At 53.4% G+C, this 18,234-nt stretch overlaps 5 protein-coding genes across 5 annotated transcripts; 4 read left to right on the forward strand and 1 right to left on the reverse strand.

The window, feature by feature from the left end:
- Window positions 1-404: 404 nt before the first annotated feature.
- Window positions 405-1,907, forward strand: KD926_000659 (folliculin domain-containing protein; the record flags this gene model as incomplete). The annotated part of the gene is made up of 2 exons (XM_053104464.1): window positions 405-440; window positions 567-1,907. 2 exons carry the CDS (start codon window positions 405-407, stop codon window positions 1,905-1,907), a joined length of 1,377 nt encoding a protein of 458 aa, XP_052952278.1.
- A 1,344-nt stretch (window positions 1,908-3,251) lies between these two features.
- Window positions 3,252-5,146, forward strand: KD926_000660 (MDR family MFS transporter; the record flags this gene model as incomplete). The annotated part of the gene is made up of 3 exons (XM_053104465.1): window positions 3,252-4,237; window positions 4,315-4,688; window positions 4,788-5,146. 3 exons carry the CDS (start codon window positions 3,252-3,254, stop codon window positions 5,144-5,146), a joined length of 1,719 nt encoding a protein of 572 aa, XP_052952279.1.
- A 231-nt stretch (window positions 5,147-5,377) lies between these two features.
- grc3 (putative RNA processing protein Grc3) lies at window positions 5,378-10,507 on the reverse strand (the record flags this gene model as incomplete). The annotated part of the gene is made up of 7 exons (XM_053104466.1): window positions 5,378-7,090; window positions 7,155-7,582; window positions 7,792-9,403; window positions 9,459-9,770; window positions 9,822-9,951; window positions 10,005-10,404; window positions 10,474-10,507. 7 exons carry the CDS (start codon window positions 10,505-10,507, stop codon window positions 5,378-5,380), a joined length of 4,629 nt encoding a protein of 1,542 aa, XP_052952280.1.
- Window positions 10,508-10,945: 438 nt separating this feature from the next.
- KD926_000662 (DNA-directed RNA polymerase I subunit RPA34) lies at window positions 10,946-11,946 on the forward strand (the record flags this gene model as incomplete). Its single annotated transcript, XM_053104467.1, has 2 exons — window positions 10,946-11,148; window positions 11,205-11,946. 2 exons carry the CDS (start codon window positions 10,946-10,948, stop codon window positions 11,944-11,946), a joined length of 945 nt encoding a protein of 314 aa, XP_052952281.1.
- A 1,375-nt stretch (window positions 11,947-13,321) lies between these two features.
- Window positions 13,322-17,616, forward strand: atg26 (UDP-glucose:sterol glycosyltransferase; the record flags this gene model as incomplete). The annotated part of the gene is made up of 3 exons (XM_053104469.1): window positions 13,322-14,617; window positions 14,670-17,273; window positions 17,329-17,616. 3 exons carry the CDS (start codon window positions 13,322-13,324, stop codon window positions 17,614-17,616), a joined length of 4,188 nt encoding a protein of 1,395 aa, XP_052952282.1.
- Between the last annotated feature and the right edge of the window lie 618 nt (window positions 17,617-18,234).

Genomic DNA, 18,234 nt, shown 5'->3' on the forward strand with positions numbered 1-18,234 from the left:
CTCGTCTGGTCTGCAAGCTGGCCTTTGCAGCTGCCGTGACGATTCCTTGCTGCTGCTACTGCCGCCGGTGAATGTCGGTGCGGCTGTTGTGGTGGTGGTAGTAGTGAATGGGTGGTAGTCAATTCCTCCCCTCGCCTCTTTCTCTCGTGTCTGGATCCGCCTCAATCCAGTCCAATCCTCCGCCTCTTCCTCTTCCTTTCACCCTCGGGAGGCCGTCCTGCGTCGCCACCGTCGCCATCATCCAGATCCCGTCCCGGAAAGCATGCCTTGCAATAATGGTTTAATATGGTTGTTGGATACTGCTAGACGCTAATCCGTGGATATGGATTTTATTGTGAGTGCTCGCCTTTTTTTTTTTCTCCCTTGTTTGGCCATTCGACGGTGGCGCATTGCGACCTGCGTCAATGTTGCGCATGCGTCCCTTGATGATCCTCCCGTCCGTGAATCATGCTTGCGCCCATTCAGGTCGCTTGTCTTGCCACCGATACGGGGTGATGATCTCATGTGACTACCCTCCATTCCCGTACCATTCCCGTGGATCTGACTAACGGCCTTGCTCTCCTTAGCTCTCTCTGACGCATTTCTGCGAGGTACATGGCCCGACCTCGATCATCTGTTCCCAAGTCCTCCCGTTCTCCTGTTCGCAATGTTACCCCGAACATTCCGACACCTCTCCCGATGATACCCCTGCGACTTCTCACGACACCGTCTCCTCCCATGGTCTGCGCAAAGAATTCAGTCCCTCGAAGCCCCCGGAGAAGCCTGTCAATGGGGGTTCCAAATCGCCCAAGATCGAGGATCATCCTTATTTCCTCAAGTCTCAACCGAGTGCTCCCGAACCCCAGAAGATAACCCGGGTCGGAGGTGCCGACGGCGATACTTGCGCCAGCTGTAGCCTGACCTTACCGGAGGGTGTGAGCAAACAACTTCCTGCAGGCGCCCCGGGATCCCCCAAGGGTGACGGCAAGGGTAATAATGCCAGCCCCGTGCTGCGGTCCAGGGAATTGGTCTACTCCTGCGGCAGTAATCATTGCGATTATAACGACAGCCCAAACGACTCGCATACGCATGCCTCGCTTCCTGACTCCCTGCACTCTTCTTCCGTCTCGTCGGACGCCTCTTGCCACACGCATATTCTCACCTATCTCTCCTTGCGCGGTCCTCCCAACCCCGCAGATTACGCCCTTCTGCGACGATCTTCCATCCGCACGTTGAGTTGCGAGCTCCTCCCGCGCGGTCTCTCCTCCGGTCCTTTGTGCTTTGGTGACTCGAATGCCGGTTACACGGTCGCCTACATCTTTCGCCTTCCCGATCCCATGGCTCGCGGGAAACGGCGCAGCTATGCGCTGGTCGCGCTGGCCGGCAAGGATGCGAATAAAGCGTTCCGTGCCTGTCCGGTAATATGGAGGGCATTCGGTCGCATTGCATCCGGCATCGTCAACTCGGCTGAAAAGTTCCAGGAGGAAGAGAAGCGGCGCGAGGAGCAGAACAACAGTTCCAATCGGAACAAGAATCATCCTTATACCCCCGTTTCCTCTTTCCTCACCGGACGCACCGTCGACCCCGATGGAATGCGGCGACCCGGCCAGGTTCGCGCACGAAACCTCTCGGACATCGTGGGCAACCAATACATATTTGCGGAAATTCACGCACACTTCGTTGCCCTTTTGCAACAGCTGGGTTCAATGTTTGGAGCCGTCCCCATCTCAGAGGAACGATTTGTTTGCAGTACGGTACGCGAAGACGAAGATACTCGACGGTCGGTTTTGTCGGGCAACGAGAAGGGCACCCCCAACGATCAGAAACTCCAGAAATACGACGATAGTGATCTTGGCATGACCAAGCTGGATATTTCGTCGGGTCCGAAGCCCATTCCAATCGCTCCCCGCCGGTCCGTTATCGCATAGATCCTATAAACCGCTATTACCTGCAACCGATCGCTCTACCAAGATTCAGACGTTTTAGATACGAGCACCGATACCCTTTGTTTCTCCTTCCCCAATATCCTTGGACTTCAACAATACCCTTGCCTTTGAGCTCCAACAGTGAGGCCTCCGAATTCTATGGCCACTACCTTGCTTCTCTTTCTGGTCTTTGTTTCTTCTTTCATGTTCCGTCGAGGGACCAGTTCCAATAGACTTATGGCGTCCTCTCAAGATCGGAAACGGAGTTACGGCCTTTTTTTTTTCTTTTTGTTCTGGGCACTACCTAGCCTCCTCTGTTTTCAAGCGTGGGTGGGCCAGTGATATTTGGTCCAAGTTTTCCTGTTCTATTCCCCTTTGCTTTGCTTGCTATGTTCTTTTTTTCGTCCAACCTGGCGATATGACTATTACTGTCTTTCTTAATACTATCCCTGTCTCGTCGGAAGATGATGCGCGAAGAAAAGAGGCTCTGTGTTTTGTCAGACAGCTTGTTGCATCATATCATGAGCCCCATGATCTGAATGTCGTTTTTTAACGAAGGGCGATGGGAAATGATAAATCACTACGCTTTTTCTTTTTCTGTCGACATGAAGGCAGTACTATGATCATGATTACGATCCGGTCATGTTCATATCCAATTTCCTTTTCCTTTCCCCCCGTTTGTTTCTGGGCTTGTATTGTATGTAACTAACTGAACTAACCTTCTTACCATGTATTCTACTATTTCTCTAGATTCTCTTGTATGGATATATGCTTTGATTTGGCTTGTGTAGTATATGTTGTATTGTACATTATCATACATAGAGTGGGTGTAAATCGATCTGATGCCTCAAAATAAGCAATTGCCTTCGCCATCTGCTGATGACGTAAGTGAACATGCCCAGGTGATTTCCACTAACAGGGCCAACACTTCTCCCGCTGTATACTTCTCCCAACCATTTGGTCCTAGGTCTGCCTTCGTCCTGTCCGGTACAAGATAGGCGAAGCCAGATGTATGATTAATATTATTAACCGACTGTTAGTTAGTTAGCAATCAACTACTCGGCTTTTGTCAGCAGAGCGGCGGTGCGACATCGCCAAGATATGCACCACACGGCGGTCGAAGGCTGTAGGGCCAAGTGTACAACATCACGGCGGTCGAATCGTTTGGTTTTCTCGGTTGACCGTGTCAATCGCGGACTTCGCCATACATCTCCCATCCTCACCCTCTTACGTGTTGGTTTGTCATCGAGATGGCAATCACCATGGCTCTTTGTGAACTCAAGACTATAAGTTGCAACTCTCCTCAACCCGTCGACATGCTGCCGTGACACCGAATATCCAAGCATCATGGCAGGCGATTCAGACCTCGAGAGCAGCAACAAGGCCGAGTTGGACGGAAACCAGCCAGGTTCGACCCGGGATAGCGAGCAGTCTCCAGCTGACGGTCCCCCAAAGCACAACAATGGCCTCAACGAGCCCCCGCCCGATTATGCGACTGGCACGCGACTCGCCCTCATCATGTTCACGATCTTCGTGAGCACCATCCTCGTCTCCCTGGAGATCGGTATCATCGCGACCGCAATTCCCGGCATCACCACCGACTTCCGCCGCCTCGACGATGTGGGCTGGTATGGAAGCGCCACTTTCATCCTCGCAGCCGCTGCCTCGCCCCTATGGGGCAAGCTGTTCAAGTACGCCAACGTCAAATGGGCCTTTCTCAGCGCAGTCGGGATATTTTTGGTCGGTAGTGTTGTGGCCGCTGCAGCTCCGAATAGCGTGTCCGTCATCATCGGCCGTGCGCTTCAAGGTTGGGGAGCCTCGGGGGTCCTTGCAGGCACTCTGATTGTCATCAACTACGTGGCGCCGCCTAGGAACCATCCGCTTCTCATCGGAACTTGGATGGCGGTGTTTATGGTGTCGACCATTCTTGGACCGGTGATTGGCGGTGCGTTCACGAGCGAGGTCTCGTGGAGATGGTGTTTCTGGATCAACTTGCCCGTCGGTGGTCTCATCGTCGTTCTGTTATTGTTGTTCCTTCGAATCCCCAAGCACATCCAGAGTGTCCCGGCCACCTGGAGGGAGATCATCCTCGCCCTTGATATCCCGGGGTTCTGCTTGCTTCTCGTCGCTCTCGTATGCTTGACGTTGGCCTTGCAATGGGGTGGGCAGACCAAAGCATGGAACCGTGGCTCTGTCATCGCGACTTTGGTCCTTTGGATTGTACTCACCATTGGTTTCGTCGTTACCGAATGGCTACAGGGCCCTCGCGCCATGGCTCCGTTTCGCATCTTGAAACAGCGCATGACCTGGAGTAATGCCCTATTTTGCTTCATGTAAGAATCATCTCTCGCTATGCATCTCTCTCCCGGCCATGACTACCTAACCTAACCCACCAATTCCTCCATTCTAGCTCCTACGCCGCCCTCTACCAGGTCATGTTCTACCTCCCCATCTACTTCCAATCCATCCACGGGCAGTCCGCCGTCAAAAGTGGAGTCAACACCCTCCCTTTCCTCGCCTTGTTCGCCCTCGGAGCCGTCGTCAGCGGTGCCGTCATCGGAAAGACCCGCTACACACAGCCCTACGAGCTTCTCGGTGCCCTCATCATGACCGCCGGTATGGCCCTGATCTACATCCTAGATGTCGACTCCTCCCCAGCCATGTACATCGGTGCCGAGGTGCTCTTCGGGTTCGGGGTTGGGATCTCCAACCAGGTCCCCATGACGGCTGTGCAGGGCTTCTCCAAGCTTGAAGACGTGTCCAGCGCTACTGGCATCATGGTTAGTAAGTACTCACTATGCAATCACTAATACCAATACCAGTACCAATTCGCATCCGAGTATCCCTATGGGCTGCATCTATATGTACTAACAAACTCCTCAGTGTGCCAAACACTCAGCGGCGCCTACTCTGTCGCCATCGCGCAATCCCTCTTCGCCAACCGTATGCTCCACACGCTTCTTAGCAGTGCATCATCATCCCATCTCGATCCTGCCTTGGTCCTGAGCACCGGCGCCTCCGAGCTCCAGACCGTTTTCAGCGGGGACGATCTGACGGCGGTGATCGCCGCGTACATGGTGGGCATTAAGGACGTGTTTGCGTTTTCTCTGGCGTGTGCGGCGTTGTCGGTCCTATTGTCGTTGATCATTCCGTTTAAGAAGCTGCCGAATCACGGGGATACGCCGGCGACAGAGGTTGTGGAGGGGAAGGAAAAGAGGGAGGCTGTCGATGGGAAGAGGTAGGGGGGTTGGTTTTGGTTAGGTAGGTAGCGCTGCCTAGATCTGACCGACTCTTAGGTAGGTAGGCGAGGTTCTGGAAAGGTAAAAACCTTGTACAATATTGGGAATCTTTTCCAAAATGAAAACATCAGATTTAGAGATCTAATTAGTTGTGTTTTTCTTTCTTGATCTTGAGATCTCTAATGTATCCAACCTAGCATGAGCAGGTGAATCCTTGTGCCATTGCGTCAGTTATCAACCATCGCCCCCGACGTTCCTCATGATGCTCTCGAAAAACGCCATATCCACCCCCTGAAACGCCCACTCCTCGCCGCCTGCGGCGAGTTCTGGATGCGCCAGCGGGGATGGGTCCTGAAAAGAACTCGGGTCGGAGGAAGTGTCCAGGCATTGTTGCAGAGGCGCAAAAGGTGCGGTAAAGTCCTGAGAAGCCGCTGTGTCGGCGACGTGCAAGGAGAGTGGATTTGAGGTGTTGTTCGTGCTGCTGCTAGTCGGAACCACGCGTACAATCCGAATGATTCCAAAATATGGAACATGCACACGTACCACGCCCTCCTCCTTCTCCTGGTCCCGGCCCATCCCATCCTGCGGCAACACACTCACCCTCCCATTCCCTGTCTCCATGTCAATCGCCAACAGCACCTTCAACAAATCCGCACTTTGCGCGCTGAGTTCGTCGGAATTGAGCCTGTTCATCTCGTTCATATGCTCCTGCACCTGCTCGATCATCGCGCGATCGCCCAGATACTGGTTCGCGAGCAAATTGTCCACCCCGTCGCGATGGCTATCCATATGCGCGAGGAGGAGCGCCATGGCCGCCATGAGGGCGATGAAGTCGACCGTGCGACAGCTGTACGCGATGCGGTTGACGCTGCGTAGCGAGATATAGCGCGAGAGAACCTCTCGCGACGCATTGACGCAGGTGAGCCGCGAATAGTCGTATTTGCTCTCCTCCGCGGACGAGGACCGGCACAGCATATATGGCAGATGCAACTGGTTGAGAAGGTTGTAGTGGCAGATCTGTAGGACTAGGCGGCGGGTATCCCAGAACACGGCTTGCAGGTCGGCGGACGCACTGTCGAGTTTGGGGACCAGCCACCACTTGCTCGGGAGGCTGCCTGCGGCGGCCTGTAGCTCTAGGTCGATGGCGCGGGTGGTGGGCAGGTCTGCGCGGCTGGGCTTGGATGCGTTACGTTCGAGGATTCGGGACATGATGAGACAGTGCTGGTGCTCGAGACGGCCAATGGGGCAGTCGTCTTTGGTGAGGCCCTCGGAGGCCATACTCTGGTTGGTGCAGCCTTGGGGCAGACCTAAGAGGATGCAGAGATGGCGGTCCAGAATGACGATTCGGAGCCACATGAGCTGGGGGCTGTAATTCGTCGTCGTCTTGGGGTCGAGCGCCTTGTATGGGGTCGGGGTATCCGATTGATGAAAGCCCATCAGCTGGGCGACACTCATGGCTCTCCGACCCGCGACCCAGCCTCGTCGAAGGTTCCCAATGTTCACCTGATATAAACTCTCGAGCATGATGCATTCGAGGCTCTCTATGCTGCCAATAAGCTCCTCGTTTGTTGTGATGTGATAGATGGCAACACTTGCTAAACGTTCCATGATGGCTCTGGGTGGTTCTGACAGGCCTTTAATCTCCTTGTGAAGTTCCGGGGGAAGATGTTGTAGGAAAAGAGCGAGCTGGAGCATGTGCCTCGTGATCAAAACAGGATGCATGTTTGGTTCCGGGGTCGTCAATAAACTCTCGGGCGTTTGGAGGCCGTTCTGGTAGAGGGTAGGGTATGGCGTAGTCAATAATTCGTGGGTGAGGATGGAGGAGTGGCGACTGGCTTTGCAGATCCTCTCGATATCTTCTCGCGACGGGAGTAATTCATGCAAGAACCGAGATAGACTCTCATATTTACGGTGTGAAGTATCATTCCGGGTGGTCGTAAGATATTGCTGGAAAGCAGTCAGTAGCCATCATACAAGACATACTGGGAAAAGAAATCTGGAAGAGACGGACCTCGGAAGACCTGTGATACCGCGACGGCTCCATGTTCGTTGACAGAGGCGCGAGAATACTAGGATCTGCCCTCTCGCTGGGCGTGGGAGTGCCGTCCCTGCGACTAGATCCAATGCCCACGAGGGCATATGCGATGTCCTCGGGGAACTCCTGGCTGATACACGCGGAGCCGCGTCGTCGACAGCCGTTGCAGGAGGCACTAGCCACGCGCGGATCGAATCTACACTTCATCTTCCGACGCTTGCATTCCCAGCAACTGTGGGTGCCTTTGCGCACTTTTCTCCGAGTGGCTTGCCAGGAGGCATCATGTGACGGTGCACCATGGGGAACAGACATCTGAGACATGGAAATGAAGGTGAGCAATGTCGTAGAAGCGGATAAATCAGAAAAAAAGCCATCGAGGAAGGCCAAGAGGGAGATGGCGGCCACTAATGGCCGGAATCAGGTGATCCAATGTTGGTTGTACTAGAGACAAGGGTCCCTTTGTCCATCCCATTTGCGCTCCACTCATTCCAGGTGGATCCAATGCTACAAGACTATATCTCTATTCAGGTATGTATTGTTACATATATACTGGACGTACCTAATCATATAACAAAATAAGAAAGTAATATAATCATCTACCAATCCCCCTCACTCTCACTCCCTGGGTATGCCTTCTTGCGAAGCTTCCACAGCGATTTCTCGCGCTGCGATGCCTCCCGCTGTCGTCGACTATGGTCCTCGATGACCGTCATCCACGGCACGTTGCTTGCGCGTCGGACCCGGTCCCTCAAAGCGGCAGACACTCGCGCCTGCGTCGCCGGGTCCAGATCCTCGTTGCCGGCCTTCCTGGCCTTCTCGATCGTCTCGCGATGCCGTTTCTCCGCGGCTCGTGCGGCGTGGTACTCCTCGCTGATGGCCCAGTTCGGGTTGTCGAGTTGCCCACGCACCAGGACCAGCCCGTACCCATGTTCCAGGGCGTGGCGGGTCGCGGACCCCGCGATGGGTGTGACCAGCTCGAGGGTTCGCGACGAGACGTCAACGGACCGCACGAGCGCTAGGCCGAGGCTGTGCGAGGCGCGGGGGTCGAGCGGGGTGCAGCTTCCGGCGCCGACGAAGAGGTACGGGAGGTCTTCGTTGCGCGTGCGGGTGATGTTGGCTTCGATGTCGGGGTCCATGGATCGTTGCGCTTTAGAGGGCTTGGTGGTGCGGGTATTCTCGTCCTCTCCTTCCATGTTGACGTCTGAGCCGCCAGTCGAGGCGTTTTCCATCTCCTCGTCCTCTGCGTCGTTCGTGGACTGCGGTCCCGGCCCATCGGCCTCGCCGAGGACGGCACGCGACGATTCAACGGCGACGACGCCGACCAGGGCGCCGTCGACGACGTCGTGCAGAAGGTCGGGGTCGATCTGGGAGCCCATGACCATAATGCCGCGGATGCCTTGGTTGGGTCCTGCGTAGGAGACTCGGAACGGACGTGTGTGGCAAAGAGGCTGGTCGAGCCAGAGCGGGCTACGGAGTCCGTCGGCGTGACTCAGGTGAAAGTACGACTGCATCTGCATGGAGCGCAGCTGCGCGCTGGAGCGGCTGACGAAATCGGTGGGTTGGGATGGGAGGATGGTGAGAGGGACCATGGCTTCGTGTGCGGCCTGTCCAAGGGGCTCGATCACCTCCATCGGGCCCTTCTCGCTCATGTAGACCACATCCGATAGCCCGAGCGAGCGCACCAGCCAGGTCGCCACTTCCAAGCCGAGGCCGAAGATCCAGCCGGGATAGTTGATGATGAGAGAACATTGGGGGTAAGTGGCTAGCAGGGCGCGATAACGGTCCATGAGGTCCATGGCCGCGAGCATGTAGTGATCGGGATCGTCCTTGGGGGACGTGGCTCCGATGTGGTGAGCGCGGATCATCGAGCCAGTTTGCGAACCGTCGAGCGAGGGATGAGAGAATGGGGGACCGAAGACGGGAGACCGGAGATGTGCAAGGTAGACCTGGCCCATAGGGGAGAACTCGGGCTGGCCAGGGTCGAGGTCGAGGAACGCAACGCCGTCGGTGTTGTAGTAGTGCGTCTCAGTCTGCGGGGCGGGACTGAGGAGGTGATTCAAGAGGTATCGACTGAAGGTGGATTTTCCAGAAGCCTTGGGGCCGCAGATCAGTGCCTTTAGCCGTCCACCACGCTGGGAGAGAGACTTGATAGCTGAACTCCATTGCTTTTCCAGATGCAGTGGCCGCAAGTGTCGCTTGAGAGAATCGTCCGCCGATGTATACAGCTATGCTAGGTTTAGATTGCTGGTATTGAAGACGGCGAAAAGGAAGCCCACTTACAACAGAGAATGTTCTCCTGGTAGATTGCGGTTCGTTCTTCAGGGTGAGCTTGTCAGCGGATGTGTTTTTTCCATTCCACACCCGTTGGTATAGAGGAGACAGATCCCTGAGACGATAGATGCCGCTGTGGCATGACTTGACCTCGATTTCGGCCGCACCATCGACGCTCGAGACGCACTTGATGACCGGGAGAGAGTGAGTTGAGGGCGCATAGACTCTGTAGATTCGAGACGAAGGATGCAGTTTGGCGCCCATCAGACTGATCACACCTCGTTTCACCCAAAGGTCGTAGTGGCCAAGCAATACTAGACTCTGTGAAGGGTCAGCATGATGTTACAGTGCTATTCTGTCGCAACGACAAACCATTTTGTCTTTAATCCGGACGCACAGCCTTTCCTCATCGCTGTAGACGATATTGCTTTTGTTCAATCGAGTCCTTGACAATGGGAATTCCTCCTGAGCGAGGGCCGGCGTGTCTACAGGCGACTCATACCTGGACATTGTGAGCTCAAATTCTCAATGCCTCAACAAAAGACCGAGACTTACTCATCGTCATCGTTTTGCGCAGGACCGACTCCATTCTCTCGCGCAATGTCATTCTGGTCTTCCGATTCCTCCTCAGATGCGTCCTCGTTTCCATTGCCCAGCGAGGTGCTAGGGGGAGGTACTTGTTCGACAGGCTTTGAGGCTGGCGCTTTAGCCTTTTTCTCCGGTGTGCTTTGTGCCTTCGAATCCTCGGTCTTTTGCCTGGTTGATCGTCTCGTTTGGCGGCGATCCTCTGCCGGGACTGCTGGTGCCGGGTTCTCTTCCTCTTTTTCGGGAGTGCGACGCGCCTTTTTAGAAGGAGGTTCGCCGGATGATTCAGGTTTCGACGGCTTCACTGGGGTCACGGTAGCTTGTGCTTGCTGCTGGCGAGCTTTGCGCGCCGCAACGGCGCTCATCGGAGCTAGGAGAATTGATGTCAGTATACAATTTTTTTCTGCACTTCAACTGAAAGACTGGATCAGATACGCACCGGCCGCTGGCTGTTTGTCAGCCTTTCGCTTCATAATTTCCAAGAAAATGCGATGTTTCCAGCCAAATTCCAGCCCATTCGACAGCGTGGTGAAAATCTGGAGAGTTAGTGCTGGCGGGGGACCTGCGAGCGTCGATAATTCAGACCGCGGACTTTTGATGGTGGTCCGTGCTCCGCGGAGCAAAGAGGGTCGGGCAAAAAAAAAAAAAAAAAGTTATCGCGTTATCACTCGCAGGAATTGCCAGTGATAATTATTCAACTTCTAGACATTGCATTGCGTTCGCATTTTATCACCATTAATTACGCAGTTGAGCTTGTGCATTGGCTATATTCTACTACGCCTGTCACCCTCACAGCCAGCCCAACTCGTTGCTTGGCGCTCCGCATCGCAGGCCCGCCGAACTTTTTTTTCTTCCCTTTCGAACTCCGAGCGTCGACAGAAGTGCTCTTCACATAACACCCCGCACTCATAATGGCTCCCAAATCCGCGTCATCCTCCTCGTCGGAGAGTGAAAGCCGATCGTCTTCTCCCGAAACAACCAAGAAGACCGCGCAATCTTCGAATTCGGAATCGGAGCAGGATTCGTCAAGCGGCTCCAGCGAAGGCGAGAGCGACAATGAAAGCGCTTCTTCCGCCGAGGGATCAGACAGCGAGTCTGAAGAATCGTCCGACGAGTAGGTGCAATTGTTTCCGTATTGTCTTCATCAGTGGTCTAACCCGTCATGTCCAGGTCTTCGAAAGTGAAGACCATCGCCGCGCAGCCATTCAAGGCCCCCTCCGGTTTCAAATCCGTGAAGAAACAATCGCCGCCTTCCTCCGGTGTCGCCTCCGCCTTGTTCGATCTCCGCGGCAAACAGATCTTCCACGTCTCCGCACCCGCCTCCCTCCCTCTCTCGAAAGTCAAGGAGATCTCGCTGGCCAAGGTCATGCAGGGCGAGCCCGTCATGAAGCACGATGGCGTGGCATACGGAATCCCCGCCGAGGGCATGACCAACGGCGACGGGGCCGCGAACACGCTCGTCACCTACGACCCCAAGACCCAGACGTATACTCCTACGATCGCGAACAACATCCACAGCTACCATGTGCAGGAGCTGGTCCAGATCCCCAACCTATCAGAGCTGGATGGCAAAGTACGGGAAGCGGCGCAGGAACAGGTCGTCCCCCCCAGAAAACAACCCAAGCACTTGAAGATGCGGTTCCGCCCCGTGGGAAGCCGCAATGCACCAGCCGAGACGATCGGGTCGAGCTCGGAAGAGTCGGAGGGAGAGGCGCCTACGTTCAAGGTCCCCAAGGGTGCCAATCTCGACAAGGAGGAAAGAAAGCGTAAACAACACCCTACCGAGGCCGAAGAGAACACGGCTAGCGGCGAGCCCCGGAAGAAGTCTAAGAAGCACGAGGACGGAGAGAAGAAGAAGTCCAGCAAGAATAAGGAAGAGAAGAAGCGGAAGAAGTCGAGCAAGTCCGCATGAGAGATGAATATCAGATTTTCTTCGACGTTTGGCATGGTGTGGATGCACGTTGCTTTTGCATCCAGGCGTATGATACCTGGAAGATGAAACTTGTATGTATGTATATAGGTGGAGCACCAAAAATTGTGAGATTACGAGTTTTCTTATAATGGAGTTATACCTCAAGAAGAGCTAGTTTCGAGATGGTCATTTTATTCTGATTGGGTTGTTATTGAATATGTGTGCAACAGCGCAGAGTGACAGTATGAGAATCATATTGAAGGCAGACTGGGAAGACTGAAGAGAGACCTGGTGCCTACCTAGTACTAACTACTAATATCTCAGGCCCACCAGACGGCGTCGATCAACCGCGGGCCTGCCTAGAACCAAGCGCGGCCACTAAGCCTCGGCGATGGAGCCTCGTGTCGGTAGGTCTGTACCTGATGTACTGTACCTCGGATTCTGTACGGAGTCCTTGTCCCAGTCTACCTCAGATAACCTGGGGAGCATGGAGTCTGGAGCCCTGACTCGGCCGACCACAAAGTCCCCTGAGGGTCAAAGAAGTCCAACAAGCCAAACTGCCTTAAAAATCGGGCATCCCGGCGCTTCCCAGGGAACCATCAATACCGTAATTTACCGAAAGGACCGGGGGGTCCTGACGGATGACATAAGCGAGACACGGTCCCCCTTGTCACATGCGCACCCCCTGATTGGCCTGACTCTTATCCGGGTGAACAGCTGATACGGATGAGTGACGCCAGACTTTACGGCTCTTGCGGTCTCTCGCTCTCTCTCTGGTGTTCTCCTGCTGTCTCTCGCTCTGCCTAGAAGCCCGCCTGCATCACGCACGATCCTCGACCGCTTCCATTTGTGTTCCTTCTCCTTCATCAACACTTCCCTCCTCCTATCCGGTCTGATCTCCATCTTCGTCATGCCTGATCACGACCTTTCGCCGCGCTTTCTTTGATCCTTACTTTCTACTCCGAATAGTGGACGGGCTGATACTATTTCGGGTTTCAACGTCGCTTGTCAGCCTACTGTATGTACCCTGGTCTTTTTTTTCTCCCTTACTTTGTGTGGTTTTTCTTTTTTTTCCTTTTCCTTTTTCTCCCAAGAACTCAAAACACTGCTTGACCTTGATGGATGATGATATACACTAACCGGTACCATCATCTGCTTTATAGTTATAGGCTCACATCTGTGGTCCGAGAGCCCCGTCTTCGTCGTGACTTCGAGAACTTTACTGGCGATCACGCTCTCTCTGAAGGAGCGGATCATTCGTGGCTGTCACCTGCTGGGACGCTTCCTGCCTACAGCTATTGTCTATCCCTTCCTTCCTTGACCTTGGTCGGCCTTCCGCTCCTTTTGCCCTCCACTTTCGTTTGAATCACCGACAATGCGACCCTTTCTGGATGATACCAAAAAGCGGGTGGACCATAAGCTCAGTACAAGAAGACAATCTTTATCGAAAAGCCGGATGTTTTCCAGTGCTTTGCCGGAACGCCTAAAGGATGACCATGACTCCCAGGTCGATTTCACCGCTCCGCCTGGTGCCACTGGGTCTCGCGATGGTCACGTACCGTACATGCAACAGTCAATATTTTCTATGATTGCCGCCGTCGGCTCCAAATCCGACTTCCATACGCGTTTCGACGACTCAAGTGATAGTGAAGGAGAGGCCGAGGGACGTTGTAAGAAACCAAGCAGAAAGATCCCACCCACTGCGGCCGCTACACCTCTCAAGGAAGCCGAGAATTCCAACCGGCCGACGGACAACAAGCCGCAGCCGGAGGAACGAGGTCGCCGTCATCGCAGGACGATATCGGAGAACAGGCTTTTGCGGCCTTTCAAGACAGCCTCGAGCTTTCGTAAAGGGAAAGAACAGACAATACAAACCGAGTCCACGCCGAGCGATGAGCTGCCCGGAGTCCCATCTCCAAGGCGTCCGCGCAGTGCCACCCCTCGCGCTGCCCCTGTTCTCAGTCGCATGGTGGAGGCTCAAGCCCTCCTTGACCCCAAGGCGGTTCCTGAACACCCTCCATCAACGGCGGAGGGGACCAACCGTGATCCACAGCAGCCAGCCTCATCTGCCCTCTCTGTTAGGTTAATGGAGATGTTTGGTTATGAGTCTCCGGAGAAGATTGTCGTTGAGTATGCCTGCTCTCTACTACAAAGCATGCTTCTGCAAGGGTATATGTATGTCACCGAAGGACATATCTGCTTCTACGCTTATCTCCCCCGAAAATCAACCGTCGCCATCAGATCCGGCTGGCTCCACAAACGTGGCCGAAAGAATCTCCGATACACTCGCTATTGGTTCTCGTTGAAGGGGGATGTTCTGTCTTTCTATGCCGATCCATCCAACTTCTACTTCCCCAGTGGTCACGTGGATCTCCGATACGGGATATCTGCCTCTTTGGTGGAGCAAAAGGACAAGGGAAAGGAGACGAAGGATTTCCAAGTGACCACCGACCAGCGGACCTATTATTTCAGAGCGGATAGCCAGGCCAGCGCCAAAGAGTGGGTAAAATCGCTGCAGAAAGTCATCTTCCGGACACACAACGACGGCGACAGCGTGAAAATATCCTTTCCGATTGACAATATCATAGACATAGAAGAAAGCCCCATGGTTGAGTTTGCCGATACGTTCAAGATACGTGTTGTTGATAGGGAAACCTATGCCATTGACGAGGTTTGTGTCTTGGCTAAATAGTATGAATATTTTCATCACTAACTGTCGGCAGTATTACTTCTCGTTCTTCAATTCCGGTCAAGACGCCTTCAACTTCTTGAAAAGCCTCACCCACGAAACAACGACAAAACAGTCTCAGGCCTTATCGCCCAGGCTGGACCACGCCACTCAGTCCAGACGTTCGCGGGGATCTCAGAATAGGTGGTCACTGAGCAGCGCACTGAGTCAGCCACGAGGGATAGGAAATGTTAGCTCTCAACGGCGCAGAAGCGCGAGCACTAGTCATATCAGCTTCGGTCACGACGTAGTTGGGACGTCCCCTCCTACAAAGCATGGTGATCCATCGGACTCCTTCTGTAACTCCTTTGAGCACGCAGCTGAATCTTCAGCTGTCTTACAGTCTATGACAGACACAACAGAGTCGGCTAGCCAGATTCTAACCCGAAGTGATGTTTTCCAGTCCCCAACAATACACACCCTGGGAGCTCGGCCTTCTGGCGCAGAGAAGGCTGAACGCCGGTACTCTGGTGACACAGCGCGATGTGGATCTCATACTCCCGTTAATCCGTTGGCTATCCCCCAACGGAACGAATCAGAAATTCAGTACGGGATTAGCGAATCGGACCTGGAAGTGCAGGATTCTTCCAAGACGAATACCGCTACTCCTTCTCTGAATGAGCTTGTCAGAGCCGGGGTCTATCCTCTTCAACGTGCCGCGGGAATTGCGGGATACTTGAAGAATCGATCAAAGCAAATGAGTACTCTTCTGGCCAGCGAATCGATGGGATACTTTGAAAAAGTGTCGGGAATGTGGGCAGGTGGCCGCCAGCACTACGGTGAAGGAGAAGACATACTGCCGGATGATCAGGACGTTGACCCCGAAGACAGGGAAGATGGCTGCAAGCATGGGGACCGGTTCCGTGCTCATTTCGCACTTCCGCCGACAGAGAGGCTTCAGGCAACGTATTTCGCCCATCTCCATCGCGTCCTTCCCTTGTATGGCAAGATCTACATCAGTCAGAAAAAGCTCTGCTTCCGCAGCCTGATCCCCGGGACCCGTACCAAAATGATCCTTCCCCTGAAGGATGTCGAGAACGTTGAGAAAGAAAAGGGCTTTCGGTTCGGTTACCACGGGCTTGTCATCATCATCCGAGGACATGAAGAACTGTTTTTCGAGTTCAATGCGTCCGACGCTCGGGATGATTGTGCCGTGACGCTGCATCAGGGACTCGAGTCGGTCAGGTTTTTAGCAGAGTCGGGATTGCTCGCAAAACAGGAGAAGGACGAATCCGATGCCGCAAAGGCAGAGCACTTGATGCTACAGGAAGCTAGGATGGGCACTATCGACAGCGAAGACACCCAGGTTTCGTTAGAAGAGTCCTCGGAGCTTCATCCCATTTTCGATGACCCGCGGGCTTCGATTATCAACTTCAAACCCTCCGAGTCACTGAGGATCACATGCCTTACCATTGGTTCGCGCGGTGACGTACAACCATACATCGCATTGTGCAAAGGACTACTCGCCGAAGGCCACAAACCTAAAATCGCAACACATGCGGAATTCGAGCCTTGGGTGAGGAAGCACGGTATTGATTTTGCTCCGGTTGACGGAGACCCGGCAGAACTTATGCGAATCTGCGTGGAGAACGGAATGTTCACATACTCGTTCTTAAGGGAAGCATCTTTGAAGTTTCGAGGCTGGATTGACGACCTCCTATCGTCTGCATGGAAAAGCTGCCAAGGAAGCGATCTCCTCATCGAATCGCCCAGTGCAATGGCAGGGATCCATATTGCCGAGGCACTGAGAATCCCGTATTTCCGCGCCTTCACGATGCCCTGGACTAGGACACGAGCATACCCACATGCTTTCGCTGTTCCCGAGCACAAGATGGGTGGTGCCTACAACTATATCACCTACGTTATGTTTGATAACGTCTTCTGGAAGGCAATCGCGGGGCAAGTGAATCGATGGAGAAAGACTGAACTTGGTTTGAAACCGACAAACTTGGATAAGATGCAACCCAACAAAGTCCCATTTCTCTACAACTACTCTCCTTCGGTGGTCGCCCCGCCACTCGACTATCCCGACTGGATCCGGATAACCGGGTATTGGTTTCTCAGCGAAGGAACGGACTGGACTCCGCCCGCGGAGCTGACTAGGTTCATTCAGCGAGCGCGAAAAGATGGCAAAAAGATTGTGTACATCGGGTTTGGCTCCATTGTCGTGTCAGACCCGTCTGCTCTCACACGGACCGTCGTAGAGTCCGTTCAAAAGGCAGATGTTCGCTGCATTCTGTCCAAGGGCTGGTCAGACCGTCTTGGGGATCCTGCCAGTGCGAAGGCAGAAATTCCCCTTCCTCCAGAAATCATTCAAATCCAATCGGCCCCTCACGATTGGCTTTTCTCGCAGATCGACGCAGCCGCACACCACGGAGGCGCCGGAACGACTGGAGCAAGTTTACGAGCGGGCGTTCCAACTATCATCAAACCGTTCTTTGGGGACCAGTTCTTCTTTGGGACCCGCGTTGAAGATCTGGGTGTTGGGATTTGTATGAAGAGGCTGAACGTGAGCGTATTTTCACGAGCCTTGTGGGAGGCCACTCACAGCGAGCGTATGATTGTGAAGGCTCGAGAACTGGGTGTACAAATTCGCAGTGTAAGTGACCTCTCTTTGCTTCGTATGACCCGAGCGATTTCTAATGCCTGTACAGGAGGATGGAGTGGCGACTGCTATTCAAGCACTGTACCGCGACCTTGAATATGCTACAACCCTAGCTCGGCAGCGTTCGATCGTTTCGTCCACACCGTTCTCTCCAACGCCCTCGGCCAAAACCATGGCTGAACAAGATGAAGACGAGGACGTCGGTGATTCCGAGGAGTGGACATTTGTCGGCGACGACACGGACATTGACATATCCAGACGTGTGCGAGATAGAGCCGTATCTGATGCAGACATGCTACCTGAACCTATTACCAAGTACCCGGGTCTCAGGGTTTAGCTGCATGCCTGATTCATAATTACCCCTGCATATTTGTTGAACATGCTTCAGCGGGTGAATTTTCTTTGATTTACGACTGATGATTTTTTTTAAGTTGATTACTTCCTGGGATTGCTTTTGTTTGATACAGATTGCATGGATAGGGCTTGTGCTGTGTTGTGTTATTTTGCTTTTCTTTGGTTTGCTTTGGTTTGCTGTCACTTGCTTTTTTTTGCTCTCTTTTTTCTTTCTTTTTTCTTTCTTTTTTCTTTCTTTTTTTCCTAGCTTGGGTAATTTTTTACAGGAAGAGTTTGGGTGATGATTGATGACTTCTCACAGTGGCTATACAAGCCAATTTGCTAATATTTCTAATGTTTGTTGATCTGTTATAGCGACGACGCAAAGATGGCAAGCTTATTTATACTTTACTAGCTTATGATATACTGTTTTTACGAGGTACTAGGCTCAGAAACCATACAAACATATGAAACGAACCTCCTAAGATGAAACCTAGAGACAGTCCTTGATACAGCGCTTTTATTTGGGCTCATCTAACCTGACCGGGAATATACACAAAGAGAAGAATGGGTGAATGTTTTTCAAAGAGTTTAGAAAGAAAAGATGCAAGATTGAGCAAAT

Source organism: Aspergillus affinis (genome assembly GCF_023601865.1).
Source record: "Aspergillus affinis strain CMG 70 chromosome Unknown NODE_112_length_118489_cov_85_125139, whole genome shotgun sequence".
Lineage (NCBI taxonomy): Eukaryota > Fungi > Ascomycota > Eurotiomycetes > Eurotiales > Aspergillaceae > Aspergillus > Aspergillus affinis.